Raw genomic sequence first — 12,514 nt, 5'->3', positions numbered from 1 at the left:
TCAAAAAGGATTAAAGACTTAAACATAAGGTCTGAAGTCATACAACTCCTAGAAGATAACATAGGAGAAAACTTCTTTGACTTTGGTCCTGGCAACAATTTTGTGGATATGACACTAAACGTACAAGCAGCAAAAGCAAAAATAAGTAAGTAGGACTACATCAAACTAAAAAAAGGTCTGTATGGCAAAAGAAACGATCAATAAAGCAAACAGGTAAATCATATATCTGATAAAAATATCCTAAATATATAAAGAACTCACACAATTCACTAGCAAAAAAGCCAAATAACCTAATTAAAAAGTGGTCAAGGCATCTGAATAGACATTTTTCCAAAAAAGACATACAAATGGCCAACAGGCACATACAAAGGTGTTCAACATCACTAATTATCTGGGAAATGCGAATCAAAACCACAACGAGATATCACCTCACACCTATTAGAATGGCTATCATTAAAAACAAAAGAGATAACAAGTGTTGGCGAGGATGTAGAGAAAACAGATCCCTTGTGTACTGTTGTTGGGAATGTAAATTGATACAGCCAGTATGAAAATCAGTATGGGTGCTCCTCAAAAAATTAAAAGTAGAACTACCATATGATCTTGCAATCCCTTCTCTGGGTATTTATCTAAAAGAAATGAAAACAGGATCTTAAAGAGATATCTGCATCTCCATGTTCAATGCAACATTATTCACAAGAACCCACATATGAAAATAACCTAAGTGTCCATCAGTGGATGAATGGATAAAGATGATGTGATATATATATATATATATATATATATATATATATATATATATATATATAAACACACACACATACACAATGGAGTATTATTCAGCCATGGGAAAGAAGGAAATCCTGGTGTTTTTAACAACTAGAATGAACCTTGAGGGTATTATGCTAAGTAAAATAAGTTAGACAAATATTGTATTCTATCACTTATATGTGGAATTTAAAAAAGCAAAACTCAGAGAGTAAAATGGTGGTTACCAGAGGCTTGGGGTCGGGGAAAGGGGGTGACGTTAATCAAAGGGTACAAACTTTGGGGATCTAATGTACAGCATGGTCATTATAGTTAACAATATTGTATTATATACTTGGATGTCGCTAAGATTGTAAATCTTAAATATGCTGACTACCAAAAAGAAATGGTAATTATGTGAAGTGATGGAGGTTTCAGCTTAGGCTTTGGTGGCAATCATTTCACAATACATGTGTATCAAATCAACACATTGTACATCTTAATATTATACAATGTTATAGCTCAAAAAAATTATACTAAGACAAACCAAGCGACCAAATATCATTCCAGGAATAATAATTCCACATAGGGAGATCTATTAATCTAATTTAGAGTGTTGGTATAATTAAAGGAGAAAAATGTATGATAATAGTATTTGGATGTAGTTAGCATTTTAAAAATATTTCTTGCTTATTGTGTCCCCTTCTACACAACCCTCTATTTTCTCCTTCTGAAATTTCTATTGGTGGCTATTAGTTATTGTACAAGGTTCTTCTATGACTCTTAATTATTTCTCTGACGGAGATTCAATCTACTATATATTCATTATCAAAAATTTGATGTTCAGCAACTGTGTTAAATTTTCAACGCTTGTACTGAGTAGCATTTTCTTTTTGTACTAAATTATTAGTGGAATTCGTACAAAGAAAAGAAAACAAAGGCAGAGGTTTTATAACAGCAGCATGCATGCCTGGCACTGCTAACTATATGAAGTCATACCTGTGTCTATGGAGAAGCCAGCCTAAGGCACAGTTCCCATAATCACTGACAAGGGCAAGCCTGCCACATAGGTACTCCACTATGCCAGTTTTCAAGGCCCCAGATTGTTACTGAGAAGTAATAAACATTAACACTTGCATAATTTAATAAGCTAAAATACTTCAGATAAAGTTGAAGACTCCATTTATTTAATCCCTGCCCAATCCCATTTTTCACTTCTTCCTGGGAGGCAACCGCTATGATGCATTACAGAACATGTTTTTATCCACATTTTTACCATACACATGCAGCCACAGACACCAGAGCTCCAAACCACCCCTCTCACCTCACCCCACATAACCACACTGTTTATAAGGGGAAAGTAGAGGTTTTCTAAGGACAACTGCATGTCCTGCATAGGGGACCAGAGGAAGTCACCCTAACATCTATGGGGAAGACAGGCTAAGGCTCAGTTTCCCTTAACACTGTAGCGCAGGGTGGGCTTTTCAAAGAGGGACTCTGCCGTGTTGGCTTCCAGGGCCCCCATCTTGCTAACCCAGAATTAACCATTAACATTTCAAATAAAGTGAAGACCCCCTTTATTTCAACCCCTGCCCAATCCCATTCCCTTCACTCTTTCCCCTGATCAACCCCAATCATGATTTTCAGGCCATGTTTTTATACTTTAACTATTTAGAGACATCCACATTCACCAGGGCCCCAGGCCACCCCCACATTGTTTATTAGGGGAAGACAGATTTTGTGTTTTCCAGGGTCCCATGGAACACCTTCTCCCTCCCTCTGTGGAGATCCTGAGCTACATGTGGACCGGGCATGGGTAGCTGGAGAGACTCCTGGATACTTGTTTTAAAACCTAAAAGGTAAGAGAGTTGCACACACGAATCAACCGGGCAATTGTTCTTATTTGATCCCTTCCACCCTTGATCCTTTTTCCTTTCAGTGGACTCTGTAGTAGGGATAAAGAGAAAAATGTAATTTACTACCCTAGAAGAGCTATTTACTCTACTGTAAATACAGTGGAGGCTGGTAAAAGTGTGTTGATAATAAGACATATTAGCTTAGGTTCTCTTGGTAGCAAATAACAAAAACTAAATCAAAGTTGGATATATGAAACCCAAGGGCAGAAATACAGCCAGGCTCGGGAAAGGTCTAGGAAGCAGCTATATCATTTCCAGTAATGTGATCGCCGAACTGCTTTTCAACAAAGGGCGTCTTCCTAAGCAAACATTCAGAATCTAGTCTAGAGATTCAAAATGAACTCTGCTGCTGGTTGGAATTAAAAAAAATATATATATATACACACACACATACGCACGCATATATACATATGATACAAAGGAAAGAAAACATATATAAGTGGATGTTTTGTTATTACAACATGCATGCCAGGCATTGGTGACCATGGGAAGTCACCCCCGTGTTTCTGAGCAAGACAGCCTAACACTCATTTTGCCATTATCACTGTTGCCCACAGTGAACTTGTCAAAGAGATACTCCACCATTCAGACTTCCAAACCCCTCCACCCCCCATCTTGCTACTCATACTTAACCATTAGTATTTGCATAATTAATGAACATAAACATTTCAGGTGAAACTGAAGACTCCCTTTATTTTAAACCCTGCCCAATCCCATTCCCTTCACTTCTTCCCCAGAGGCAACTGCAATCATGATTTTCAGGCTATGGTTCTACACTTTTACTATGCACATGCACCCACATTCACCAGGGACACCTACCTCACCCCACCCCGCCCCAGTCTACCCCCATATACCCACATTATTTATAAGGGGAAGATTGATTTTGTGTTTTCCAGGGCCCCATGGAACGCCTTCTCCCTCCCACTGTGGAGATCCTGAGCTGCATATGGTTGGGGTATGGCTGTGTTCAGAGACTCCTGGATACCTGTTTTAAAACTTAAAAAATGAGATTTGCCCACATGAATCAACCAGAGACCTTTATTTATTTATGAACCAATAACTTTACTGGAAGAAACGGAAAAACTGGAAGAAAAAAACTTAAGTGATAAAATAAAGTCCAGGAAAAGAGAGTCCTGCACTTGTTGCAAAAAAAACAAACAAAAAAACTTAAGGGAACTTCTTCTGCAAGGGCACTATTGCCGTCTGCATGGCAGGCACGGTGACCAGGGCTCTGGTCACCCCGTGGCTCTGGGGAAGTCCAGGCTCAGTTCTTCTTGTTGCTGTCGCCCAGGGTGAGCTTGTCAAAGAGGTACCCTGCCAGGTCGGCGTCCGGGGCCCCCATCATGCTCAGGGTGGTGACATGACCCTCCAGCTCTCTGATGAACGCCACCTGCTGGCCGAGGTAGTGAGTTGCCAGGAAGAGACGCAGGTGGGGGTCGCTCTTGTCGGTGGCCAGCTGGTGCAGGTCGAGCAGGCTCCGGTTCACGCGCTTCTCCAGGCACAAGGTGTACCACATGGCCTTGAGGCCGCTCTTCCACTCGTCACTGACTGGCTTCCTGATGTCTTGGAAGTGGAGGCGGCCCCCGCGCTGGTTCTGCAGGCGCATCAGGCCCCGGGCCCGCTCGCTGTGCTCGTGGGAGCGGCGCAGGAAGAACCTGGTGAAGTGCTTCAAGGCCTCGTTGTCGCGGTTGAGGTAAAAGGCCACGGCCAGGCACACGGAGGAGGCGTGGCGCTCCAGGGTGAAATGGCTGTTGACGGCGGCCTCGCAGTGGGGCTGGTAGGTCTGGCGCACCTTCGGGGGCGGCGCGGGCAGCATGGTGGGCGGCGCGGGCAGCATGGTGGGTGGCGCAGGCAGCATGGCGGGTAGCCTGGTGGGCGGCGTGGGCAGCCTGGCGGGCAGCATGGCGGGCGGCGCGGGCAGCCTGGCGGGTAGCATGGCGGGCGGCGCGGGCAGCATGGCGGGCGGCGCGGGCAGCCTGGTGGGCGGTGCGGGCAGCCTGGTGGGCGGCACGGGCAGCATGGCGGACCTGAAGGCCAAGGTGAAGGTGAAGCCACGGGGCCTGCGGTAGCTGCCTCGGAGGGCTCTCATGTGGTCGAAGAGGGCGGCCGCTCTGGGATGGACCGAAAGGCGGGTCCATTACCCGGGTTTGGGAGTGGGGAGTGGGGAGAGGAGGTTCCGGTTCCGTTACAGGGGGGATGGGAGGGGGGATGTGCACGGAGGGCGGGGCACGGACGCTGTGTCCCAGGTTCCATCCAGGCCTGGGTGAGGCAGGCCGCCTGCGCTGAGCACCTGGCATCTATTAATCTTTAAATTTTGCAATAATATTTCTATCTTCCAAGGACTTTCTCTTGTTCTCTAATTGCTCCTTCTTATAGCACCCTGTTCTCATTTTACAAACCCACTATCTGCCTTAAAATTCTGAGAATATGAATTTGGATTTACTCTTTCCTGTATTATATTTGCTTTTTCTTCAGAAATAGTTGTGTTTGTTCATCATGATCTTCTCTTTTACTTTCCTCAATTTCTGGCAAGCCTTTTTGTTCATTTAAACTTAGGAAGAAAGGACTCATTTGATTAGCCTCGGTTATTAGCATGGATCAGCTCTAGAGTTGTGACATCCATTGCACTTATAGTCTCCTCCTTGGAATGGGAGGGCAGAGCGTGTCAATTATTCAGTGGCCTCCTTTGCGGGAACATGGCATGGAGCTTTCAGGTAGGCTAGAGACCCTCACTGTTGCCAAAAGAAAGATGTAATTTCTCACATCAGAAGACAAATGTTTTTCCCTTCGAGGTAGCTGTGTCCTGATGTTCCCCTTCTGTGCAGGTCTACAGGTATCTTAAGCTCATTCACTGTCTTTGGAGTGCAGTTTTGGGAGATTAAAGGTTGTCAAATGGCACAGGTGCTTATGCCCAATGGAAGCAGGGGTGGGGGAGGCTCAGGGCAGAATGAAACATGTACTGTTCACAGATCAGCTCTTTCATCTCACTGCTGACCTAGGACTCTGTACAATGCTTCAGTTTTGGTGAGTGTTCTGAAGTGTGTCTGAATGGCCTCAGTTTTCTACTGCAGATGTTTCAAATTCTCCGAATTAACTAATTTGACTGCATCTGCCGTTTCCTATCTTCCAAGAATTCCTCATATTTCTGGTGTGCTAATGATACCCTTTAGTGTGTGTGTGTGTGTGTGTGTGTGTGCGCGCGCGCGCACGCACGTAGATGTTTTTGGTGTGTTTAACCACTACCATGATTCAATTATCATTTTTTAAAAATTTCTAAAACTGTAAATAATTTTCTGAATAGGTAATATAGTCACATGGTTCAAAGCCACACTGGTGTCCTTTCTGCAGGCAACCAGTACGGTATTACTTCTTATAAATCAGGAGGAGAAAAGGAAAAGAGGAAGAAATAATACTCACGAAACAGAAGAGAAGAAACTTTTAAATATATTCTTTAGAAGCACATTCTTCTCAAGTACACATAGAATATTTACCAAGATAAATCATATTCTGGGCCATAACCAAGTCTCAATAAATTTCAAAGGATTCAAATCACACAAGATTAGAAAAGAAAAAACATGTAAAATCAAAAAGCTAACCATCTCCCTTAAGGAACAAGAAAAAGAAGAGCAATAAATACCCAAATCAAGCAGAAGTCAGGAACAATCAAGAAAGGAAAATTCAGTGAAATAGAAAATAAACAAAAAATAGAGAAAATAAATAAAACCAAACACAGACTCTTTAGGATTAAAGAAAAGATAAATTTCTAGACTGACTGATCAGGAAAAAAGAGAGAAGGCAAATTACCAATATCAAGAATGAGGGAGAAGACATTACTACAGATTATGAAAAGGGAACAATATTGCTGTGATTAGTCATGGCAATGACCAGACTAGACCAGAACCATGATTAGACTAATTATGATTCACCTCTAGCACCTGGGTATGTTATTACTCCCCCAAATTGGGGTTCTCTTAGCAAGGAAGAAGGGGGTAAAATGGTTCTTAGATCAACTATCTGCCACACAGATTGCAACTTAGAATACATTAATTCAGGCAATTACTTTCTTTTCTCACCAAGAATGTTGGTGGTAGGACAATTCAGACCAAACTGCAATGAGCACAGGAGTTCTAGTATAATGGAAATGAGTAATACAAGAGGTGGTAGAGTGGAGAAGGCAAATAGAATGGCATACACTGGAACAAAGTATCTCTTTATAGTAAGTTGAAGAGATATTACAATTCCTAGTAAATAATTATTTATCTCTGTTTCGACTAAAGTTTACCCTGGGTTATTTTTCTTTTTTTTTCTTTTTTGAAGTATAGTTGATTTACAGTGTTGTGTTAGTTTCTGGATTTTAATACTTTAAAATACAAAACAGCAAAATGGAACAGTTTTAATGAAAAACTAATATAAATTCTAGATTTGCGGGGAATTATTGTTCTTACTACTTTATCTCATTTTAGTTATTAGTATGTACCTGGATCTTTATAATGTAATCTGTCTTTCAAAGTAATAAAAATGAATCTCTATAGAACTGAAAAGTTTCACTAACTTTAAATAGAATTCTTTATCATCTCTTCTACCTCTTCAGACATTACTCTAGAATTATAATGAAACCTCATCAGTTTATTTAGCTTAAAGACAGCTCCCTTGAAAATGATCTCACCATTAAACCAAACAAGTTCAAAACTGTCTAAGAGTTCAGGTTGCCACTTCTCAGATAGTAACAGGAAATTTCAGCCAACCTCTGTATTCTTTCCCAATTGGCCCTATTATATTGCACGTTCTATTAGGTTTTCTTTTCCTTTTCTTCCTGCCTTGTGCTCCGACTGTGTCAGCTACATGGTATGATGCTCAGGAGTACTTGATTAGGAATCAAAAGCCACGAGTTCCAACTCCAGTCAGAAATCAGGTGCATCATTGGTCTTTTTGGCACTCCCAATATTGGTCTACAGATGCAAAGAATGTCACCCGCTTTGCCTGTTCTAACGCATTTTAAAACAGTAAAAATAAAAATACAGCTAAGAGTATGAACCAGCCACCAGTTTTTCCATTTCAATCATATCTGGGCTTGATTAAGCATATTGTGATGTGCCTTTACTAATGGCCTAATAAGAACTGGCATAAGAAGCCTAGAGGTAAATTGTTCCATTGTGAAACCCCAGCATAACCATCACCCATTAAATTAGGAGGGAATTGTGTTCAACGCAGAGGGAGGGGAGGGCAGGGAGACCTGGGTCCTGCTTGGGGCTGCACCAATCAATATCTTGCTGTGGGGAAATGAGCAAACTGACAACTTCTCTGAGGCTGTTATTTCCTTGTGAAATGAAGAGCTTGACCTATTTGGTTTTCCTGGACGCTATCAGTTATAACAATGATTGGAGCCTATTCCATGAGTCTTTCTTCAATAATAGAATGGAGAGAAAAATCAGGCTTCAGTCTATTCATGATGAGCAGTGATTGGTATCAAATATTAGCTTTGGGAATGGGGTAATATTTTAACATTCAAATAATAATGCTATGTTATGTCATTAGTGCAACCCTCTGAAGCATACAATTCAAGAAAAGGTGGAGCCCTCTTTGCTCTGCAGGTGGCTGTGTGTGCACTAGGGGAACAGATGCCCTGTTTCAGCTTGATGGTACTTAAGACCTATGGCTGACAATATAGGGCTATTGCAAAGTTCTAATTTCCTTTGCCACTGATTTTATTGTACCTTGGAAGTGGCTAAACTGAATCTTTTTTTAATCAATAGTTTATTTATTTATTTATTTCTTACATCTTTATTGGAGTATAATTGCTTTACAATGGTGTGTTAGTTTCTGCTGTATAACAAAGTGAATCAGCTATACGTATACATATATCCCCATATCCCCTCCCTCTTGAGCCTCCCTCCCACCCTCCCTATCCCACTAAACTGAATCTTATTTCTACAGTTGCTGATATTCCAACCATGAGAACCATGGTCAGAAGTCTTGCCCTGGGGGAGCTGCACCCTAACACTAGAGGAACTGTGCCCTCACACTGGGGGAAGGAACCAGTTGCCACCCCCAATATTAAATCAGCAGCCACCCGCTGTAACAGAAATTGATTTACAGCAGTGGCCCCATCCAGATGGGGATCTCTGAGGAGTGGGCAGGGGTGGTGATTGGCTGCTGTATTTTATCAAATATACCATGAACTGAAAAGCACACTTTTTTTCTGTATTAAAAAAGAAAAAAACATGCTTTCAACCACATGTCATTGATTGTAAGCTGCACCTCAATTTCACAGAAGTTAAAATGTGAATAAATGATTAGAGAATTGATGAAATATGGTAAAACATATTGGGTTTTGTCATCCACTTGCCTTAGTATATTTATCAAAGTAGCTACTTTTTTAAACTGTTCATAATTGTTTAAACTTTTTGGTAATTTATTTGTGGCCCTAATGGTCCACAGTATTATGTATAAAGATAGAAAACATTAATTTAAAAAAAACTGGCATTTTCTGTTGGATATTGTATCATTTTACAACACTTCAGCCTCATCCTAGAATGGGTGGTTTCTGACTTTTTTCTTCTTTCTTTTACTTCTTTGGAGAGAGAGGTTTAATGTATTAGGCTAAGGAATATAATTCCTTGGGTAACAGGTAAACCCCTGTTCTCTGAACTCATAGCTAACCTCCTCCTAGCATGCCATGGGAGGCATGTGACACCATCTTTCAGATGAAATAATAGGTGCGTTAAACATTTACCAAGCAAAGTTGCTGATGTAGGGTTCTACTCAAATCCCAATTTGAATGTGAAAGTTTCATTCTCATCAATTCCACTGACTGAATGCCACTCACTATTGGATAATGTGAGCCGTTTCTAACAGTGACAGTACCGCCTAGCAAGCCATCAGGCACTCCAAAGCAGTGGCACGGTGGCTGACGGGGCCACTAGGACCACCACTGCATGTGCTAGGTTGGTTTGTCACACTTTCATAAATTCAAAGTTACTGTTTAGACCCCAAGATCCTGAACTACTAAGGGGAGCTCCAAGAAAGCCACATGGAGGGTACCTGCAAGAGGAGAACACTAACAACCATTCCCCAAGTGGACATCTGCTTAAGCAGTAGAATGGCCGATGTGCCCCACTCCTGCCCCCTGTGCCCATAGGAAGGGCAGGGTGGATATGAGGAAAAGCAAGGTGGGGAACAGGGGCAGCAACAGAGCAGGGTCCTTCCAAGGATTAAAATGAGGGTGTAAGTACTCCCCATAAGTTAGGTGGATACTGTGGAAAACTTGAGCTTGTTGCTGCTATTCGGCCCCAGAGGGCTGTTTGCCAGGCAGAGGGCCTCAACGAAGAAGTGAGGTGTGCATACCAGGATAGGAGCCAGGTGGGGAAGGGGGCAAAAGAGGCCAGTGCAGAGTCATGACTCCTATTCTTGGAACTGTGTTGTGGGGAGGCTTCTTCTAGGAGCCCTTGAAGAACACTGTGCATCTCCCACCCAACTTATAATTAGGCCCACCAAAGAATTAGTGACAGCCAAGAGGGGGTGACAGCAATACCAGTTAAGTTACAGACATCTGTCCCCTTTCCCCTTCCTTCTCCCAGGTCCTCAAAATACCAGAGGAGAGAGAAATGGGAAGGGGCAAGGGTTAAAGAGCAGATCATGACCCTCTCCTTACTCCACGATCTTCAGGTCAAGGTCTAGCAGAAGCTGAAGGAGCAGAGGAAAAGGTGAGCCTAAAGCGAATCCAACACTCAAGTTTCAAGTGGAAGAGAATGGATAGGAATTTTTATGCCCCAAAGTGCCTAGAAAGATATGAGATCTGCCTGTCTTCAAGGAACAAGAGTCTAGACTGTCAAACTAGAGTGGTCATGCAAGGCAGGGTCTTTTCAGACACCTGATTCATCACTTATGTGACCTTAAACTCTGGTGGGATATTCCCATGGAGCCCTTGAATTTCCACCAGCTCTATTAGGAGAACTCCTTCTGGCAAACTAATTCTAATGAGTACTGATGAGTTCTGAAATTCCACATGTGTCTTGAGGGTAATCATGGGTAAATAGCAGCATATTTGGAAGTTAAACAGGGCATCACTAACTGGACATTGCTGCCTAAGATACACAGAGTTATATTAAATCTATGGTGCAGATGATTCTACAAATGACAAAAAAATGGACCCCTCAGCCCCACCAGTACCCAGTCTCTGAGGGGAGGTCTGAAAAAAGATTAACTGGCATTAAGACAGGAAACGTGCTGAGGTAACTTCAGGTCAAGGTTAACAGACTGCTGGCATGGGCAGGAGAGACCCACACTGGAGCAAGTCCACTGCTTTGTTAATATGCAGGCTGAAACCCTCCAAATTAAGTTACTACCATAACCTGAAAAGAATAACTGAGACTACATAGGGTTTATAATCTACAAAAGGGCCCAACTGCCAGAGAATAAAGTTCACCACAAATTTAAAGACAACATCGACAATATAATCAATAAAAACTTACCTTAAATGATCATATAATGGACAACGTGCTGTCAGACCTTCCTGATCTTTCTGGTAGCTCAGAATACCAATTCCACAAAATAACAGACTTCGGTCCTGTTTAAGTTATTCTCAAGAGATCCCAAAAGAAACAGTGACAAAGCCCATGGGAGCCCCAGGAAACTACCCTTTGTAGCTGAAAGGGAACTTCATATTTGGCTCCTCCAAGAGGGTCTGGGATGGGTCCAGGGAAGGTGTGGAAAGATCTGGATGGAAATGCATGGAGTATGACTGGGAGACAGCCACAGTGATGCCCCCTGTTTGCCCCCTATATGTCTATGCCCAGACTCGACTCCCTACCTTCCTAAATTCCCTCAGCTCTCAAAGGGCAAAGCTCTGAATCAGTGGCTCAAGTGCCATCAGTGGATCATGAGAAGCTAAGTGAAATAGGAGTGCCCCTAACAATGTCAAAGAATCCAAGTTTCTGCCTGTAGGTGTGACAAGTAATCTCCAGGGAACTAGTGACCAACTGTTAAATACCTCAGACTCTGAGCACTTCTTGTTAATCACCATCTTCACCCACAAGTGTCTACATGCTGCGTACGTCCTGCCGTGGGCTCTGAATCCAGAGATCCCCTATGTAGCTTTTGTAGCATATCCTAGTATGAAGGGGCACTGCATATCTCTTTCTTCAATTTCTCTTTTAATAATTTCCACACAAGACAAATTTAAGGCAACACTTTGGAATGAGAGGTATTATCCAAAAAGTAATAGCTGGACTTCGACTAAAATCCTTGGACTCAGTTTCTAAATTGCAGACATAGCTTGGGGGAGGAGTGGAGCATGGAGTGCACAGGGCATGGGATAGCCCCAGACAGGACAATCGTCCACACCCCCAGAAATACTACCCACTGCAAAGCTTTCTGAGTATTCCAACTAAGCAGTTTTAGTTAAACCATTTGCTTTACAATCTAACAAAATGTAATCTGCTGATCACCTACCTTAGAATCCCCAGGACTGCTCATTAAAGCAGATTCCCTGGCCCTATGGAGACCTGTGGACCCTGGACTGTGCATTCTTAAAATAAATTTTTTTTAAAATTTTGGAGTAACTTTAGATTTACAGCAAAATCACAAAGATAGTACAGAGCATCCCTCTGTACCCCTCACCCAGTATCCCCTCATGTTAGCATCGTACATTAGGATGGCACATTTGTTATAATTAATTAACTAATATTGGTCCATTACTATTAGCAATGGATTTGGATTTCACTGGTTTTCCCACTAATGACCTTTCTGTTCCAGAATCCAATCCACATTGCACCTAATCGTCATATATCTTTAGTCTCATCTGTTCTGTGACAGTTTCTCAGTCTTTTCTTCTTTTTCATGACCTTGACAGT

At 42.1% G+C, this 12,514-nt stretch overlaps 1 protein-coding gene and 1 long non-coding RNA gene across 8 annotated transcripts in view; one reads left to right on the top strand and one right to left on the bottom strand.

Annotated features, from left to right (window-relative positions):
* The window catches only part of LOC309621216, a 444,919-nt gene that overhangs the window by 88,446 nt on the left and 343,959 nt on the right, over positions 1 to 12,514 (top strand). The gene's annotated exons all lie outside the window — the stretch shown is intronic.
* The window catches only part of PRRG1 (proline rich and Gla domain 1), a 370,248-nt gene that overhangs the window by 40,556 nt on the left and 317,178 nt on the right, over positions 1 to 12,514 (bottom strand). For 2 of the 7 annotated variants that reach the window (XM_082378246.1, XM_082378245.1), the window contains exon 4: positions 4,069 to 4,774. The exons of 1 other annotated variant lie outside the window; for it this stretch is intronic. In XM_082378246.1, coding sequence (XP_082234372.1) covers positions 4,205 to 4,774 — 570 coding nt within the window. In that variant the 3' untranslated portion in view covers positions 4,069 to 4,204. Of the gene's footprint in view, positions 1 to 2,698; positions 4,775 to 12,514 lie in introns of those variants that run through there. 4 more of the 7 variants (XM_082378244.1, XM_082378242.1, XM_082378243.1 and 1 more) reach the window with 4 other exon arrangements.

This window comes from Balaenoptera borealis, assembly GCF_965194805.1.
Source record: "Balaenoptera borealis genome assembly, chromosome: X".
In the NCBI taxonomy this organism is placed as follows: domain Eukaryota; kingdom Metazoa; phylum Chordata; class Mammalia; order Artiodactyla; family Balaenopteridae; genus Balaenoptera; species Balaenoptera borealis.
This window is presented reverse-complemented; position numbering and strand designations above follow the sequence as displayed.